This window comes from Cavia porcellus, unplaced genomic scaffold (genome assembly GCF_034190915.1).
Source record: "Cavia porcellus strain 051 isolate PalLab524CR breed Dunkin Hartley unplaced genomic scaffold, mCavPor4.1 scaffold_4, whole genome shotgun sequence".
In the NCBI taxonomy this organism is placed as follows: Eukaryota; Metazoa; Chordata; class Mammalia; order Rodentia; family Caviidae; genus Cavia; species Cavia porcellus.
In genome coordinates, this window is record NW_026947487.1 from 104,801,447 (window position 1) to 104,821,448 (window position 20,002).

Genomic DNA, 20,002 nt, shown 5'->3' on the forward strand with positions numbered 1-20,002 from the left:
GATTCTGCCTTTGCAGAACTTTCTGAAATCACTATTCATAAGTTGAAAAAGAATATGGATTTAATTTTAATGTATTAAAAGCTTAGCTATTGAATTCATTACATGAAAAATGAAGCCACATAGTAATTATAGATGGAAATACTATTAAATTACAGTCAAGGTCCCTTTGTTTCAAAACCATGTTTTTCTCACTCCCTACAAAATTATTTTGAAAATTTGGGGCCTGACAAACTTCAGGGCTTAGGACAGAAGCCCGGTTTGGAGTTTTGTAGACATGGATTGTTGACCTGCAATCAACCATTTCAGGACATTGTGTTTATATTATAGAGAAAGCTCATTTCCTAAACCCTGAAAATTGGCTCTGGGAAGGTTAGATCTGATTCATTCCTCATCTTGGATTATACTCATTCTTAGGGCTTGTGGAACTAAATAAACTAAGGAGGCAGAGAAATGCTTCTGGATTTCTGGCGTGGGGATAGAACAAATGAACAACATTAGAGGATGCATACCAGAATATTGTCCTGTGTGCTCGTCACCAGTTTTCAGTTCCACGAACTCCCCTGTGCCACCACTGGCTGTGCTGCCCCGCTCGCGACTGAATTCCAGTGCCAACACCTGACTGTTGTCAGTGAGAGACCGTTCCATTGTTGACTCCAGTCTCATTCAACACTGAGTCAGGTTTTAACAGAGGTTTTATAGCACAATTTTATACAACAGTAAAATAAAAAATGCCACAACTGTATTATTGTACTGCATATAATATATTCTCTCACCTTTTGGTGTGGGAATAGAGGCTGCCTACAAATAAAAATGAATTTAGACTAGAGCTGTCCAATAGAACTCTTGCAGTGGTGGAAATGATCTATATTTCTCATTTTACACAGTTGGCAATTGAGTACCTGATATGTGGCTATGAGAGTGAGGAACTGAATTTCTAATTTTAATAAATTTAAAGCTAAACAACAAATGGTGGTTAGTAGCTACTTCCTTGGAGAGCACAGAAAGACCATCCTTCAAGAGTAAAGCTCCTAGACAGCAAGCCTCCCTGTACATCTGAGACTTGAAATACAGGAAATTTAAGGCTGTGCTAAAGTGGATCTTTGTGTTTTGTCTTTTTGAGACAGGGTCTCACTATGCAATTCAGGCTGGTCTTGAACTCACTTCACAGCCCAGGCTGCCTTAAATTCACACAATGATCCTCTTGTCTCAGCCTCATGTGTGCTGGGATTACACGCATGCACCACCACACCTGGCTAAATAGATCTTGAATAATATCCTGAGGCTTCCATCTGGCTGGTCTCTGCTTGTTGCAGGAAGTCAGATCCTTTAGGAGGAATAGCAAACAACTTTGTACTTTGTACTCTGCATCACAAGAAAGTTGCTAATGCAACTTGCCTCAGAAGGTGGATGTTGAGAGGGAAAATCAGAGATGGTGACTATTATGGTCTGTTCCCTCTCTGGCCTGCTTCTGTCTGTTCACAGCATCATCTGCTGTGATCTTATGTTGAACCTTAGGGAAAATGTATTGTTACACTGCTTTGGAAGTTTTGCAGAGATAGGCATTTGCCTAGGCATTCCTACACCCTCAAGGAATTTCTATAGTGGCCAAGTCCAGATATGAGAACAAATTTGCTCCTTTAAAATTACTATAAATTAACTTCCACCAACCCAGCTAGGATGATTCTGATCTGACATCCAGGAAATTTTATGAAGCGAGAAGCACCACAAGGGGGAAACAAAAGGAAAAACGAAATGACAGAGTCTCTCAGGTTTAATATAAAGCAAAACATTAAAAAAGAGGTGAGGCTCAGAGGCCTATAAAGTTCCCGACACATACACTCTTCTATCATATTTTTAATGACCGGAGGACAGGGTGATAACAGGAGTAAAGGAGGTGGTAGCAGGTGATGGCAGGCACATGTACTCGGCATGTGCTGACAGTCACCTCACTTGGAGGATGACGGTGCTGGTTCCCAGTGCAGGGTGTCCAGTTCCAGGTTGGCAGCATGAAGAGCACCTAAAATCCCTGCCCCACGCTGGGAGACTCCAGCTGCAACAGATTTGAGGCAAGGCCTAGCAATGTGCATGTGACCCATCAGATTCTGGTGCACAGAGAGATCTGGGCATCTGTAGAGCCTGGGAGGAAGGACTTCTTACTAGGGGAGGTGGATATTGGAACCATGTGATGATAAGTACTAGAAAGGGGTCTTCTGGCTTAGGGATTAGAGTAAAAGTATTATTTCTCTAGCCCCTCAGGTGATGCATGTGGTACATGCAACTTAGGACTCACACAAAAAAGGACTTAGTTGGTGGTTGTCTACTTTCTGCCCAGTGTAAGTGGATATATAGACTTAGTACATCATCTGACACCAAACACTTTCACTTATATATGATAGATAATAGCAAAAATATAAAAATCTGTTTATAGATGATATGCTTTTACATTAGGGTCCCACAAAATGAGATAATTAGTAATTAGAAGGCATATGAGGGCATACTCTAAACAGAATCTTATTTTGAAGTTGTAGTAATAATGGGTAGCAGTTTCACCAGTCAAAGTCTATGTGTGATACGAAAACACCAGGGGAAATGACATCCAGATAGAGTTCAGCCATTTCTTGGGTTTAAGAGCTTGCCCTGTGTGCAGAATAAATTTCATGTTTGTGCTAACTGTAGGCTGTGAGCATAAGCTCAAAGATAGGTGTCAGTTCCTTCCTTTAATCTTGTGGAAACGCCAAGGATTTAGAGTTCATGGTTTTGGAATACGCTGGTGAAATTTTTGGTGAAAAACCTATTTCCCTGTTTTTTTTTTTAAATTGTTTTTCCTCTTTCCCAGTGGGTAAGATGCAGACAAGGTTTATAGGTTTACTCCACCAGCATTACATGCTGTCTAACAGACTCCAAATCTACACAGACAGAAAGTCAAGAAGAGAAAAGCAGCATTACATTTCACTGGGGAACGCGCTGCTCATATGAGGTTCCTGAGTTGTCTTAGACCAGATTGTAGACCCAAAGCTTGCTCTGCTTGAGCATATGTGGGCATAACTCACGTGCAATGTGCATAATTTACAGAGACCCAGTTAAGGCTCAGAAGCATCCAGGGAATAGAACTGAGGCCAGCCCCAGGTGAGGACAGGGCCTCCTCAACCCCTTATAACACTTGCTCCAAAGGCCTCCAGCTAGACAGAAGATCCAGTGATAGGTCATTCTGCTCTTTCTGGGATCTGACATGGAAATAGCCCATCAAATCCATGAAATCGCCACAGACTTCCTGAAGTCGAGAAACCTTTTCATAAGGCAAAGACCAGCGCCAAGCCTGGGAGACGTTGAGGGCATTCCTGGCATTGGTGTGGAAGGCATGCTGACCCACGCCCTTGCCCCGCGTGGTGTTGTGCACCCACTGCTGGAGATAGGGCAAGAATTCCAACCCCACATACTGATACATCCGGGAAGTCTGCGCAAGGGGCCTCCGGACCAGATCTTCATAGCGCACCAGTAGGAAGCGCTGCCGCAGGGCTTCAGGCAAGAACTGGATAGCCTTGAATATCTCCAGCTGACTTTGGCAGATAATCTGCATGGTGTGATACGGCCGGTCCCCCTCCTTGAGCGTCTCCCAGAGCGGCCCCAACACAATGCGACTGTCAGTCATGAGCTCGGCTGTGGTGTGTTCTCGTGAACGGAACACGGCCCGGGGGTCCCGGACCAACTGCACGACGTGCAAGTTGAGCAGGGGGTCCATGAGCAGCGGGTAGAGGGTCTGCAGGTTGAAGAAGCGCACCTCCTTGAGCACCACGTGGCTGTAGGAGCGGCAGGCTTCCTCCACCCCCTTGAAGGGCTGCTGATGGCACAGGAGCTTACAGTGCGCGTGGTAGGTGATATTGTTCCGAGGGAAGATGTTACAGGCAGGTGGGGAACAGAGCGCTCGGCTGTGTTCCCAGTGGAAGAGGATGGATTGCTTCCGAGGACCAGGATTCAGGTACGCATCGAAGACGCTCATGTCACAGAGAAAGACTGAGCGCAGCAGATCGCGCACCGCCATGTGCAGCTTCCAGGCGGTGCTCTGTGTGAAAGACATCCACACGTGCCAGGCGGGCTCCATCAAGTAGAAGACATCTGGGTGCTGTCCGAAAAGCTGCCCTACGAGGGAAGAGCCCGAGCGCCAGGAAGACAGGATCAGCACGTGCACGGGCCTGGGCTCCTCCTTCCTAGGCAGGGAGCTGTCATACAGGTGGAAGAGGAGCGCGAAGACGGCTATCTGGGAAGCCAAGAACAGGAGCAGCCTCAGTTTTTTGGGCAGTATCATTGTGCTGAAATGGAAGACCTTGAAAGAACAAGCAGAAGGGGCAGAGTTAGGCTGCTGTGTGGGTGTCTGCCTGCCATCTCCTTTAACCAAAGCCACCTTCCCCGACCCTCTCCAAAGCGCAATGTAGAAAGCTCAGAGCAATCCTGCAATCAGTTGCACAAATCCTTCTCCAGATCAAGTCTTGTCTCTTACAGTTTACATATTTTAGGGTCTTTAATTCCTCCCTTTTGATCTTTTTTGGCCACTGGACTATCCAGGATACCTAATCAACATAGGGGAAGGGCTTCTCCATGACACTCCGGTGGTATGCCTGTCTTCAAAGAGGTGATGAAGGCAAAGCTTGAGCTCAGTGTGACCCGAGTCTTGGTTAAATGCCGGGTGATCCTCCTGAAACCAAAGGAGATGAGCCACCCATCAAAGAACACCCCAAGGCCATTTCTCATTGCCCCCTCAATTTCCATGGGATCACTTCTAATTCCCCTCCCCATTTTATTTAACCATGGGACTCAAAGCCTTCAGTCTCCTGAAAGGCAGGGCTGCAGGCTATCAAACTACTTGGTCCTAGAGTTGTCTTTTCAATGGCTGAGCCACCTGCCCATGGCACCTGTCTTTTGTGGCTTGGTCTCATCCTGTGGTATAAAAGACATGGAGAGCCAATTCAACGCTGAGCTTGTGTCTGCACAGGTAATAAGTTTTGTGAATCCATTTTTTAAACTGAGTCATTACCTGCTTACCGGCTGACTGTGAAAGTGTGACAAGCCAGTGTGAGAGCTGTAACAGTGGGGTCCTGGCTTGACCACTTGACACAGCCTACTCAGGCCTGTTCAGTACGTGGGCAGGTTGTGTACCGCACCAGCCCCACAAAGTGCCATATCATCAAGAATTAAAAGATTTATTATTTTAAAAACAATCTCTGTAGATAAACTGAAGTATCTTGGGCCAATCAGAAAAAGTATATTAGGATGATTTTCCTATTATTAGATGTTAAGTAAAGAAAGAGTTTTCATTTTGTAATTTATGTGAAGACCCACAAAGCCTACTTAACTCCTTTTACAGCCAGCGGTGGATTCTTATGAGAAGACCACTGTTCCCAGTTCCGTACTAGAGGATTAGTTCTACGGAAATTTGAACTTTGTTTCTTACATGACACTGGATTATTTTGGGTGATTCCTGACATAAACACACTTGCTACTGCATAGTATGAATACTAATAGCAGTAAGGTGCTAATTTGCAATTCACTATATACCCAAGAAATTCTCCTTTCCAGTTTTAATAAAAAAGAGAAACAATGCTAGGAGCAGTGGTGCATGCTTGTAATCTCAGTGCTCTGGGAGCCTGAAGCAGGTAGATATCCCAAGTTTCAGCCCAGCCTAGGTAATTGAGCAATTTAGAGAGATCTTAGTGACATGCAGTCTAAAAATCAAATATGTATTTTTTGAGACAGGATCTCACTATGTAACTCTTAGCCAACCTCCTGCCTCAACCTCCCTAGTGCTGGGATTATAGGTGTGCACCACAACTATCTTCAAATATTTTTTAAAAGGGCCAGGTATGTAGCTGAATGAGAAGGCTCTAAGTTGAATCCACAGATAGAGAGGGAGAAGGAGAGGAGAGGGAGAAAGAGAAGGAGAGAGAGAAAACAGACAGACAGACAGAGACAAACAGAGAGACAGAGGAGAGAGAGACAGACAGACAGAGAGAGAAAGACTGATTCCCATATTATTTTTCTAGTGACAAATTACCAAGGTTTAAAAAATTTTTTTACTAGATAATTGTACATGGCTTAAATTGTTTTAGAAAGTGTCATTCTCATGGGTATCAAGCCTATATAGACTCAGAATTTAAAATGAGGCTTTCCTAAAATTCTGTGTACAGGAAGGAAAGAAGAGGCGTGCTTACATACCCAGATGTTTAACAGATATGACAGTGTTGGAGCAATCTTGCAACAAGTGGTTAGGTCTAAAGGATAAGCCTGTAGTCAACAGTTAGAAAACTTCTAGAACTATTTGTACACAGGAGCGATGACTCGTCTTTAGAAGGAGTCACAGTATTTTTCAGGGCAAAGAACACGTGAGAATTTTACTAGTTGCTGAACTGGTATAAACCTCTATTTACTAACAGTAGGCAGTACTTATCTACCAGCTGGTGTACTGTTATCAGTATACAGTGAGAAGCCTATCTCTAATATTTGTTTCCTCTTAGCCTATTTCTCAGTTTGCCCCTACCTAGCAACTGGGTTTATTTTTTACATGTCATTTTGTTTGCTTTATGTATATACAAGACAATTCAAATGCATATGTATTTTTAGTTTTGTTCCTCTTTAAAACATACATGCAAAAATAGTTATTTTACTCTGCTTCATCTTAATTTTTCCCTTATACTACATTTTGGGGGGTACTTTTTATGAAATATGCTTCTCAGCATTTCTCATTGGTGGGGTTTTATGTCGTTTTTAATCTTTTTTCATTTCACATGTTTCAGCAATGACCTCCATGTTCACCAACCACTGCATATATATGTAAGATAAATTCCTAGATGTGTAATTACTGAGTCAAAGAATGTGTGCATGTGTAAATTTGACACCTATCACTCAGACAGCCTTCATATTGGTCACAAAGAATTTTCTTTGGCTACAGCTCCAGAAATATTCAAGGGTGGATTTTACAGGAGGAATTGAGCAGTTGTGAGTCCTGGAGTTTATAGCTTGCTTCCTGAAAAGCTTCCACTTTTCTGGCTCATGGGCTTCCTGTGGAAGTCCCCTGACCTTCTGGGAAATTTGTAATGACCCAAGCCAGGCCTTGTGTGGCAGCCGTATGAAAATCAGTTTTCATCTATTCATTACAACAATGGTTTTCCTGTGGCTGTGCCAAAAGCATCTAGTGAAGACTATCTCTTCTTTGTGGCTAAAACACACTTTACTAGCTGTCAGGGAAGGACCAATAGATGGTAATTTCTATCTTGTAGTCTTGGTCTTGTGGAGTAGAAAACCAGCTAAAACATTCTTCTAGTTCTTAAAACTTGAGTCTAAAATAAAATGATTAAAAAGTAGGTCATTATTGATAACTGAAAATGATAATGGACCACCCCTTCCCAAAGATGGAAGATATGACCTAAGCGCAAGAGCTTCTGCTTGGGCAATGGGAGATTCAGAAAGAGTTTGGTACAAAGATAGAAAACAATGGAGGAAAAGGGAGAGGGAAATAGAAACCTGACCTGTGTATAATCATAAGGAGACTCACAGAATTTTATAAGCAGGGCTAATAATCATTATAGGAAAAAGCTAACATTTCCTGGGGATTAGGAAAGCAGGCCTTTCAAAAGATGCCCTCCCTCTCTCCATTTTAGCTTTGGGCCAACTCTGTTACCTGTGGGTCTCGATGGCACTGTGCCCTCCTTGCCTGCCAACTGCTTTTGGCCTCAAGCCCACTCTGTCCTCAAGCTGGAGCTGGGCCTCCTAACTCTGTCCCCAGGTGTTCTCACACTTTAGGTGACCACAGTTCTCATGAATTTCTATAGAGTTTTTTCTGTGGTTTTATTTCTCAGGAGCACTTATCCTGGCCAGAAAGAGCATGTTTATGTGAAGCAAGTTCCATCCAAGGCCCCTGGGCTATAGACAACACCTGGGAGGCTAGACCACCACAGAACGCTGCAGACTGTGATCGGCATTGGAAGCCGACACTCCTCAGGTCCTGGCAGCAGTGAGGGGCTGCACCCTCGCGCTGCTCTCTCCTCTTGCCAAAATTCCTAGTCTGCTCATCTCTAGTCAGCCGTGGAACCGTGCCCTCTCCGCCTCTCAGCATTCCTCATCATCCACTGCTGCCCAAAGATACTTTTTTAAAGCACAAGTCTACCATTCCTGTTTAAAAATCTTTCAGTAACTTTCCAGTATAAATAGGACTAAACCCAGTCTCCAAGCCTCATGCACAGGGTCCTTGATGGTCTGGTCTTTGGTTTCCCACAACTTCCTTTTTTTTTTTTTTTTTTGGTACTTTAGGATGCAGATTCAATTTTTCAGTTATCCTAAATGTGCCCTATTAGTTAGAAGCCCTGAGACATTTGTGAAAGTGCTACTGGTCCTTTAAGCATCTGCCCCCTTGCCACCTTCTCCCCTAAGATATCTCTTTCCCTTCCAAACATTTCATTGGCATCAGTCTCACTTTGTAGGAAACAGCTGTGTATGAGTGTCTCATCCAGTGAACTGCTGTAATTTAAAGGAAAGGCAATGTTTTATCTTGCCTTAAGTGCACAATTCTATAAGTGATTAGGGTTCCTTAAACCCTTGTCAAATAAATGAAGAAGTTAGTACTCAGATGAGTATGGGAAGAGACAGTCATTTTTAGAAAGAAGATAACCAAATGAGCTTATGTTAGTCATCTTTTCCTCACTGGGAGAAAATCGATTTAGAGGAGGAAAGATTTAGTTTGGCTCACAGTTTCAAGGGTTTCAGTCCATGGTTGGCTGACTATATTATGGCCTTTGGCAAAGCAGAAACATCATGGTGGAACAGTACAGTACAAAACAAGCTGATTGCCCCATAGCAGTGAGGATGCAGAGAAAAAGGGAAAGAACCAGAGTGTGAGATATCATATCCATAGGATCCACTTCCTTCCACTAGGGCCCACTACTCTCCCTGAAATTTCATTGAAAATAAGACTTATCTGGAAAATAACCAGCCTTAAAAACTGGATATCAAAAATGCCAGCCCCAGCCATACTCCAGGGGTGCGTCTCATCTAGCCACCTGGATCCCACTGGTTCTGAACTCCACCAAGCCAGATGTGACACCCTTACACCAAAGTTCAGAGGTGTGTCCCTGCTAGATGCACAGAGGACTTGATCTCCACCCAGCCCAGCATCCCAGTGCAATTCATCAGGGGAACGCCTGGCCAGCCTCACAGGTCACAGAAGTACTGAGCCCTGCCCAGCTCAGAGCCTCAGAGCTGTCCATCAGGGAGCAACTAGCCTAGCCAGTGAGTCCTGGAGATTTTGAGCTACACCCATCACAGCACAAGGCTCCAGTGCCACAGTTCAGGGGTGTATCCCAGCTAGCCTTGCAGGTCTGCAGGTTCTGAATCCAGCCTAGTCAGGAAGGTCCTGGCACCACACTCCAGAAGTGTATTTTAGTTAGCTGCATGGTCCAGAGGCTCTGAACTCCTCCCAGCCAAGTGCAATACCATGGTGCCACTGTCCGGGGTGCATCCCTGCTAGCTACACAGAGGATCTGAGCTCTGCCCAGCCTAGAATCCTAGTGCAATCCATCAGGGGAATGCCTTGCCAGCTTCACAGGTACAGAGGTACTGAACTTTGCCCAGCCCAGAGCCCCAGAACTGTCTATTAGAACTGTCTATAGCCAATGGGCCCAAAGATTTTGAGCTCTGCCCATCACAGTGCATGGCTCTGGCACCATAGTTCAGAGTGTGCCCCAGCTAGCTACATGGATATCAGAGGATCGAAGCTCTGCCCAGTGCAATCCATCGGGATGATGCCTGGCCAGTCACAGAGGTCTCAGAGGAAAATTACAAAATGAAAGAGAGCAAGATACAGTCTCAGTCCTCCAGCCCACTGAGAACACGCCCAGGAGACACTGAAGTGGAAGTCACTGGAAATCAGACAAATGAACTTTCTGAAATGATAGCAACTGAATTAAAGAAACAACTCCATGAAGCTATAGAGGAAATCAGATAAAAAATAACCTCCCAGGTAAAAAAAAAAAAAGAAATGACAAATATTATTAAAGAAATGCTGAGTGTATCTAACGAAGATCTAGATAAAAAAAAATGGAGGAACATAAGAAAATGATATAAACTTTGAATGAATTATATAAAACAGAATTAGAGTGCATGAAACAGATTTAAAGGGAAATTAAAAATTCTATTGAAAGCTGGCAAAACCTCTTAAATGAAGCTGAAGATAGACTCTCAGACCTTGAAGACAGGATAGAAGCTTATGATCATGAAAGAAAAGATCTCTTAAAAATAACAAGGAACCAGAAAACAACAACTCAACAGCTCAAGATGATGCAAAGAGAAACAATATAAGATTGATAGGTGTCAGTGAAAAAGCTGGGGGGACAGCCAACACAGATGGCATCAGACTACAGAAATAATAGCGGAAACATTTTCAAACATGGGAGAAGAATCTGATATATGGATAAGTGAGGAATATAGAGCCACAATTAGTCATAACCAAAATAAATCTTCACCCAGACACATAATAATTAGGATCTCAGAAACTCAGCACAAGAACAGAATAATGAAAGCTGTCAGAGAAAAGAAACAGATTATATACAAAAGGAAAACCTATCAGAATCATGGCAACACAAACCATCTCAACACAAACCTTCAAGTCAAGAAGGGCTTGAGTGAAGTATTTCAAGTCCTGAAAGAAAAAAACTTCCAAGCCACATTGATGTACCCTGCAAAACTATCTTTGAAAATTGATGGAAAACTAAGATATTTCCATAATAAAGAACAATTGAAGAAATTTATGACCACCTAACCAACACTTCAAAGAGTACTGAAAGATACTCTAGAAAGACATAAAGATAACTACAATCTGAAGAACACCAGCAAAAGGAAACCACTAAGCAGGGCAAACAAACAGAAAAAGTAGAAAACCAACAACAGAAAGATAACATGATAGGAATAAGTCAGTACATTTCAGTTATATCCATCAATGTAAATGATCTCAACTCACCAATAAAAAGAAACAGACTGGCAGAGTGGATTAAGAAACAGAATCCAACAATATGCTGTGTATAAGAAACACATTTAATCAAAAGAAAATTCATAGACTAAAAGTCAGAGGATGGAAAACAATACTCCATGTGACAGGGGTAGCTATTCTGTTTGCAAACAATGTGAACCTCAAACCAAGAATGATCAAAAAAGATAAAGAAAGTCACTACATACTTATTAGGGGAAAACTTGAAGAGGAAGAGATTATAATCATAAATATATATGCACCAAATATGGGACCACCCAACTATATAAGACAAATCTTAATAGACCTGAAAAATCAAGTAAGCAATAATTCATTTATAATGGGGGAGCTTAACATCCCATTGGCACAAAGAGACAGGAAAATGCCAGCCCTAATCAGCCTACCCTTGCCTTATCTGCATTACAGAGCAGCTGCCAGACTAGAGAGCTGTGATGGCAGAAAAGGCAAGGATTGGCTGACTGGGACTAGCACTTTGGATCTCTAGTTTTCAAGGCTGATTATTTTCCAGATAGCTCTTATTTTTAAGGAAGCACGGTGGTTTCCATCACCTCCCAATAATATCATCAAACGATCATCTCATTAGTGAATTGATTAATCCATAATGAAATTAGAGTTCTCCTGGTGATCATCTTTCAAAAGCCTCACCTCTGAGCACATGAACATTTTGGGGGACACTTTTGATCTAAACCATAACAGCATTCCTTGAAGAAACTGAAACTTATCCCTTTCTAAAATGCACACAGAAAATCTTTAGTATTAGTTATTAAAATGTGACTCTGTTGAGCACCGAACACATAGCCAATACTTTCTCTGTTGCAAAGAGCAAGGAATTAAACTCAGGGGCATAGCTTTGGTGATGCATAATACAGTTAACTTCTTTCTAAAAAATAACTACTCCACTGAACACAGTAATTTAAACTAAGAGGAAAAAAACACAAAAATTATTTTAAGATAAAAAAATTAGTGAAAAATAAAAATCCATTGTGTTGACAGGCTTCCCTTTTATAACCATCTTCGCTGCTAGATGGGCAAAGCAAAAAGCAAAAAAACAGTTTGTGATTTGAACAAAGGTGATTTGAACATTTCTTGCCCCAGTGATAGGTGATTGGCATCACCTTGAATCCCAAAGGACTGCCATTGCCAAAGTATGATGAGAGCCTTTAGGGTCTTGAAAAATACCACCAAAGGAGTGGTGATAAGGGAGAGCCGACGTAAGGCACAGAGATGGTGAAGGCACCAGCAGGCCTTCATCCAGCAGCCTCATTCCAGAGGGCTGAATGTATAGGTATCCCCAAGATCAATGCCTGTGGGTGCTGCCAAACAAAATGGGAATTCTGAAAAAAACTCAAACAGGCAACAATTTAAGAAGCCCTGATTCCAGTGACTAGGCATATTTCCCGGCGAGATTATGCTCCTGCAGCAGGAGGCCTAGACCTGATCCTTACCAGTGTAGTCTCTACTGCCCAGCACAGTACCTAGCACATGAAAGGCATCTGAGCAACATCTATCAGTGAAGGAGCGTGAGGACGAACATTTATAGACCTTGTTTTTTTTCTTGTTTGAGGTACTTTCATTGGCCCAGGAAGAAAGATTAGCAAGGTATTATTTTTATTTTACATATCTAAAAATATTCCAATTAGAAGTTCCAGACTTGTCCACAGTCATTTAATACAGCTCTCTTCTACCTTTGCTGACATACTGGCCCCACGAATCGTACTTCATATCCATAAATCTCCATAATTATAATTCTCAAAGTCCTTTGGGGAGCAGTCATGAAAAAATCCACTAAAACACATAGGACAGTGATGAGCTACTTTCCTATTTTTTTCAAAATAAATCAGCTGAACTTTGATGGATTCATTGGCCGTAATAGCTTTGCCTGGTCAGAAACCTGGTGTTCGGGGTCCCAGATCAGAGTTTTCTGTGATCATGCTGCAACCCACCTGAGCCAGAGAAAACCTGCAATTGTCTGCATCTCCCGCCTCCTCTCCCCCCCCCAAAAAAGCAAGGAGAAGCTGTGGGAAGTACAGAAACTTGAGCTCCAGAGTTCTGTTCAAAGTGGATCAGATGTACCAGGAAACCATGTACAAAATGTACATCAAAACAGTTCCTACCCCCATTGTAGGCTTTTTTGAGCTCTTTAGGGATGGAGCCACTGGAGGCAGGGGGAGCTGGTGGTAGGCAGCTTGCGTTTTCCCTGCAGATTCTTCTGGTGATTCAGATTCATCCCCCTTCCCACTACCCGCCCTCCCTGCCAGCCACGGAAACCCTAGCTTAGCTACCAGTTACCTGATATTCTGGTCCAGCAGCCCTGGGACAAGTAGGTTCTCAGCGGGATGTGGACCCAGAGAAATCTCCTTACCTGTTTAAGTGTCCCCCTTCTCCTGAGAGGCTCACTGCTACAAGGCTGAGCACTGTTCTCTGACTCACCAACTCCCCCTCAGCTTCCTCCTCCTCCTTCTCTTCCTCCTCCTGCCTCACCTCCTTCTCGTCCTCCTCCTCCTCCTCGCCTTTTACATATCTGTCTGTTTCACTGCCTGTCCTTTCTGTTGAGAAAAAGACCCACCTTGCAAGACAGGCTAAAGACAACACTGGCTGCCAGGAAGCTGTAACATTAGCAGCTTTAACACTGGAGTGCGGTGAGCCAGGAAAAGCAAAAGAGGAAACATTCTCTCCCCTACCTGGCTGGGATGATCGTGGAATGTTGATTCCTCTTAGGCAGCAAGAAGGCTGACTCCCTATGACCGACCGGTGCAAGAAGAGCTGTCTGGAGAGCAAGCAGATGAGGTCCACAGGGAGCTCACCCAGCAGTTACGACCAGTGCGCCCACAAGATCCTCAGCCTCACTCTCCCCTCTTATTCTTATCTCTGAGGAGCAATGTAGAGGTTGTTTCTGCACGGCACCTGCTCACTCACTCACTCCGCCCTAGGGAGGTAACATTTCTCAGTCTGTGTGTCATATCTACATCCTCAACCTTCTGGTAAGAGGTAATAAATGTGTTCTGGGGGAACACGTGGACTGGTGTTTGGGCAGAGTACAGGAGAAAGCTTTCCCCTTAAGGAAAAAAAGAAATGTTATCCTTCAAGATGGTAACTTCTAAAAAAAAAAAAGATGGTAACTTCTTACTAGTAGTGTGACCTAGGGGAAATAAAATGCCCACTCTGAGCTACTCCACCTGGTTGTCACGGCACTAAACCAATGGATGCACATGAATAACTGTAGATTTTGATGGCATGTAGAAGCCAGAGACTTTAATGTCACAGACCTGGGTGAGGCATTCTACTTCACTGAGCCCTAGATTATTGCTATAAAGCAAGGATGGAAAAAATTCTTTGTTTTTCAGTTCTGGGGATTGACAACTCAGAGCTTTTTCACTAATTTACATCCTCAGATCTTTTTTAAAAAAATGTGTAAAGTTTGAGACAGTCTTTTTTATTTTACAGAAAAAGGTAAAATAAAATTTCATAACAAAATAATAGAATAACAACAGTTAATACATTACATGTTGCTATCTTTAAAGTAGTTGCTTAGGGTACAGGATATGGGCATAAAAGTTTTTCCAGTCCATAGCAGCACAAACCTGCCCTTCTTTTGGTGGGGTAGGGAACAGGGATCAAACTCATGACCCCATGCTTGCTGGGAGCAGGCACTGCGCCACTGAGCTGTATCCCCGGCCCAACCTGCCTTTCTAATGAACTAAGAGACACTACTACTGTAACTGATTTGTGTTCTTTTCCCTTTTCCTGTCGGCCCTTTCCGCTTTTACCCATCCTAATTCCTTTTTCCTTTTGAACAGTCTCTTCCCATTTCACAATATCTGTTGTACGTTTTAGAACTTATTTACTCTTTCAATTTCTCATGCCAGGGACACAATGTGACATATGTGAGTCTGATTTATTTCACCTATGAGTATGGGTGAGACAGGCTCTTGCTAAATTGCTAGGCTGGGCTTGAACTTTTGATTCCCTGCCTCAGCCTCCCAGAATGCTGGAATTACACACATTCATTCTTCTGACAAATATCTTCCTTCACGTATTGTTGTGAACTTCAGGATTTATGCACACAAAGCCCCTAACACAATACTAGGACAAAAAGAATTTAAAAGAGTCAGGTACTTTTAAATAATAATACCTCCTTTTCTTGCTCAGCTGCTGGTGCCTTTTTCAGGACTGAGAAGAGAGAGCAGGCAGGCACTGGGTGATTTCTGGGATCTTCTCGGGAAGCATTTGGCTGATTGCCCCAGGGCCTTATCATTGCATAAATGACAAGAACCTTTGGAGGTTGCCTGCTATTGATTTCAGTTGTGTGTTCCTTCCTTCCTGGTGCTTCCTGGCAGAGAGAAATTTCCTTTTTGCACAGAGATGTAAACTGATGGTCCAGAAACGGGCAGTTCTGTTTTTATTATTTTAAAAGTCATATTTATTAAATATAAAAAATTTGAAAGATAAAGTATGTACAAGGAAAGAAGTATAAATCCCTGTCCACGTTACTGCCCAGAGAAAATCACTGTTCATTTTCCCCATGCATGTACAACTCTGTATAACTGAAGTCACACTGAAAACAGTTTTGTACTTGTTTTCCATTTGGATTTGCTTCAAGATAGTTTAAGTTATGAGATACAATTGAGGCAGAAAGGTACAAGTTACCTGGATGTGGAGGCGCACACCCCTAATCCCCACACTCTGGGAGGCTAAGACAGTAGGATTGCAAGTCCGGACTCAGCCTGTGCGAGCAAGACTCTTTACAACACAAAAAGGAGAATACAATTTGGCTAAAGGAATGACTGCTTAAATAAAAACACAAACAAAAACTCACAACTAAACATAGCTGAAGCACCTCTCATGTCCCTTCACGCACAAACTTCCCCCTCGCAGTACGCAGGTGACTGCCTTCGTGCTAAGCAAGTACTTGCTTTTGCTTCTAGTTATCACCTAAGACATAGAATTGAATTTTCATCATTTTGGCCTTTTGTGCCATACGTATTCTTCTGAGATTTCATTTTACAATACGCCTTTAAGATCCATCAGGTGGCTTTATATTGTTATGCTATTTTGGTTGTTTTTATTATTAGATGGTGTTTTGCGTGAGACTGCCCTGCTGCTGTGATATATCCGCTTAATCCGTTTTAGAACTGTTTATAACTCTGACTCACCTCTATTTTTGCTTCTTTTCTTCCTTGATTTCTTTTTTCCTCTCTGCACTACTGGGAGCTGAACCCAGGGAAGTGCTCTGCCACTAAACTACATTCCCAGTCCTTTTAAAATTATTTTGAGAGAGAGCTCGAGGGTGTCACTAAGTTGCACAGGCAGCCTCAACCTTTCAGCCTTCCTTTCTCAGCCTCCCAAGTAAGGGGTTGCAGGTGTGTACCACCGTGCCCAGCACATTCTTGACTATATGATGGTTCATGTCCACTTCACTGTCTCTTGGGGATGCTGGGACGTAGGGCATGATTGCTTTGGACTTTTTCACTTCTGGATATATCATAAGCATTTATCCAGATCAGCTGATACCTTTGGCAGATTTTTTTCTTTTTTCTTTTTTCTTTTCAGTACTGGAGGTTGAACTCGGGGCCTTGTACATGTTAGGCAAACACTCTACCACTGAGCTACATTCCTAGCCCTGGCAGCTGTTGTTTGGAAAGATTTCTAATACTGAATATTAGAAATATTTCTAAAAATTCGATGTTTAATATTGTTTCCAGTGTTTCCCTATTACATGCAATGAAAATGAATGTATACACTTCATGAATAAAAGATTGAATTCTTGCATAAACTGGCTATCCATCTTCCTCCTCGCACGTCATACCACAGATCTTATCTTCTGTAGTTTATGATTTATAAAGCAGTTACGTAGGAAGTACCTTTGGAAAAGCTGACCTCAAAGAGGCGAATAAGAAATAGCTATTTGACTCCTTCTAAGTAAGCAGCCTGAAGTAATCTTTGAAAATGGTTTGCTACTATCATAACCCAGAAAACCCCACAAAATCATGCAAATCAAGAGGCTCAAATCTTTGTGTTCACTTTAAGAACACCTGTAAAACTGCCCAGACCATCAATAGTGTGCATATCCAAAAGGCCACCAAGCATCTGAAGGATGTCACTTTAAAGAAGTGATGTGTGCCATTCTGGTGTTACAGTGGTGGAGTTGCTGGGTGAGCCCAGACCAAGCACTGGGGCTGGATAGAAGGTCAGTGGCCAAAAAAAGTGCTGAATTTTTGCTGTACATGCTTAAAAATTCAGAGAGTAATGCTGAACTTAAGGGTTTCAACATAGATTCTCTGGGCATTAAGCATAATATCCAGGTGAACAGAGCACCCCAGATGCGCCACTGTACTTACAGAGCTCAGGTCCAGAGTCACCTATGAGTGACCTCTCCCTGCCCCAGTGAGAGGATCCTTACTGGAAAGGAATACATTACTCCTAAACCAGAGGAGGAAGTTGCACAGGAGAAAAAGCCCGGAAGAAACTGAAGAAACAAACACTTATGGCATAGGACTAGATTAAACATAAAACAAATGCAAATAAAAGTAAAAAAAAAAAAAAAAAACAAGGACTAGGTATTTTGTTGGGCAAAGTGGCATATACGTGTGGTCTCAGCTACTTGGGCGGTTGAGGCAAGAGGATTACTTCAGCCTAGGGGTTCATAGAAAAAATATTTAACTAGATATTCTTACTTATGTACAGAGGCTAAAAAAGTTTATTTCAAAAGACCACAAAGTAGAATTGTGGTTGCCAGAAAAGTATAAGAGGAGAGGCAGAGAGGAATGGCTACTGGGTGCAGAGGTGTAGTTGGAGAAGAGAAGTGTGCTCTAGTGTCCCATAGCATTAGAATAAAAGATATCTTCGCAGACAATTAATTGAATGCTAGGAGATAGTTACTACAGAAGATTTTTATGAAATTATGTGTTTGAGTTGACAGATGTTATTTGCTCTGACCGTCATACACTGCATCCATGCATTGAAATATCCCATTGTGTCCCATAAATATGCACTATTATGTGTCAAAAAATGCAATATATTTTTAAAAGAAATAAATATTCACATTATTTGAAGTGTAAGTGAGGGTATTACTTAAGGTATTAGTGAAGGAATTCACAGCAAAGGCCATTCCCAGCAAGAGATTATGGAGCACAAAGACTATAAAAGAAGGTAATTATAGCTACTGTTTCCTCAAGGTTTGGTAGAAGCCAGTACTATATATCAGTCATCTAAGGTGTCTTGTATTTACTGTTTGCAGCAGGAAGAAAATTCTATATTTTCTGGGTAACAGAATAGGGCTTGGAGAAGATAATAATGTGTCCACTTTTGCATGGCTTATAAGTGGCAACATCTGGTCTCAATCCTAGGTCTGAGTTCAAAGCCCAGGCTCATTTGTCAAGCAATGCTACTTCCCTGTCATGGGCCAGAGGTATTGTGTCTATTCTTTTCTCTCTGGTCCCAAGAATAGCCAAAATGCGGTGCAGAATTCTTTTCATTGTTATGTGACTATAACTTTAATATTAAGAGTAAGGTACCGCCCACATTACCAGTACCATCTTTTTGTTCTGACTTTTTGAGATAGTACCTCACTTGAACTCACTTTGTAGTGTACTGGCCTTGAACTTGTGGCAATCCTACTGTCTCAGCTTCCTGAGTACTAGTATTACAACTGTGTGTCACCATGCCTGGCTTCCAGTATCATTTTACAATTCCTAGCTCTTGCTGACCTCAGGGGGAGGGGTCCATTGACCTCGTGGGAAGAGGAAAAAAAGAGGAAAGACATCTTTTTCCGTCAGCTAAATCCTTATAGTTTAAATGTACCCCACTCCTCTTTCCCTGCAGTGTTGGGGATTGAACTCAGGACTTCACACATACTAGGCAAGCACTCTCAGTGAGCTACACCCCAGCCCAGTGTTGTTTTTTCTAATGTACTCCTCATGCTTCCTCAAAGCTTTCCTAAATATAAGGTCGTGCAAATATACCATAATCCTTAAATAATTCAGACCACCTAGCATCTCTTCTTTGGCAAAAACATGTGTAGATAGAATACCAAGGAGCTATAGAAAGCATCCTCTGGTCACTAGGATATGATGGTGGGCAACATGCTCAGATAAGGAGTCTCTATGGTATTCTACAGCACACGAGAGACATTTGAATGCTGGCAACTCTAGCCCCTCTCATGGGAATTCCACAGAGAAACACCATTTTTCTATGGCAGCACTGTCCAGCGGAAGTCTGTGTTGCAAATGTTAAGTAGCACCTTGGATACTGAACACTTCTGTTCACGAACAATTTAATTTGTGAACAGAAATGTTTAGCAAAATTTTGCTTCTCTTTGCAAATACCACATCAGGTGTCAAATATGATCATGGCCACCTTCCCCACGTGAACATAAATCTTCCTCCCTCTGACACACGGTCATAGCTTTCTCTTGGCAAGATTGCAGTTGCAGACAGACCTGTGCACACTTGCCACAAAGTTTTAGTGTTGCTTTATAGCACACACAGTACTGTAAGCTATTATTCAATCCAGCACGGCTCCAAAGAATGTTCTGGGTAAGCATGATGAAAACAAAGGGCAGAGCAGTAATGAAAGTGATAAGAATATGCAGAGCAGTGATGAAGGTAACCAGAATGTGTAGAGATGGAATAGTAAGAAGGTTTTGAAGACAATAATCATTGAACTGAAGACAGAAATTATAGGAAAGCATGAGCATATTTGTGTGACTGATCTGTCCTTGGAGTACAAGATGGCAAAGTCAACAATCTTGACTAGTTTGAAAAATAAAGATGGCATCAAAAGAGCCAGTGTGGCAAAAGGAGAAATGATATTGTCTTGGTTACTTTTCTCTCACTGAGACAAAATACTCAACACCCAAAATTAAGGAAGAAAAGATTTATTTAACTCACATTTTGTGGAGGTTTCAGTCCATGAGTCAGCTGGCTCCAAAGCAGGTTGGTGTGACACAGGGGTAACAATTCTTGGAGGTGGAAAATA

General features: G+C 42.4%; 1 protein-coding gene and 1 pseudogene across 6 annotated transcripts; one reads left to right on the plus strand and one right to left on the minus strand.

Annotated features, from left to right (window-relative positions):
- Positions 1-1,753: 1,753 nt before the first annotated feature.
- On the minus strand, positions 1,754-13,981 carry Chst4 (carbohydrate sulfotransferase 4). 6 transcript variants are annotated; one of them, XM_063247617.1, is made up of 3 exons: positions 13,708-13,981; positions 4,566-4,690; positions 1,754-4,321 (listed from the first exon to the last, which is right to left on the minus strand). In XM_063247617.1, exon 3 carries the CDS (start codon positions 4,301-4,303, stop codon positions 3,152-3,154), a length of 1,152 nt encoding a protein of 383 aa, XP_063103687.1. In that variant the 5' UTR covers positions 4,304-4,321; positions 4,566-4,690; positions 13,708-13,981; the 3' UTR covers positions 1,754-3,151. The 6 variants fall into 6 exon arrangements, with proteins under 6 accessions (XP_063103687.1, XP_063103688.1, XP_063103689.1 ...); XM_063247618.1 differs by lacking the exon at positions 13,708-13,981 and adding an exon at positions 13,389-13,501; XM_063247619.1 differs by lacking the exon at positions 13,708-13,981 and adding an exon at positions 13,316-13,333.
- A 2,991-nt stretch (positions 13,982-16,972) lies between these two features.
- LOC106028119 (large ribosomal subunit protein uL22-like) lies at positions 16,973-17,519 on the plus strand (annotated as a pseudogene).
- The last annotated feature ends 2,483 nt before the right edge of the window (positions 17,520-20,002 follow it).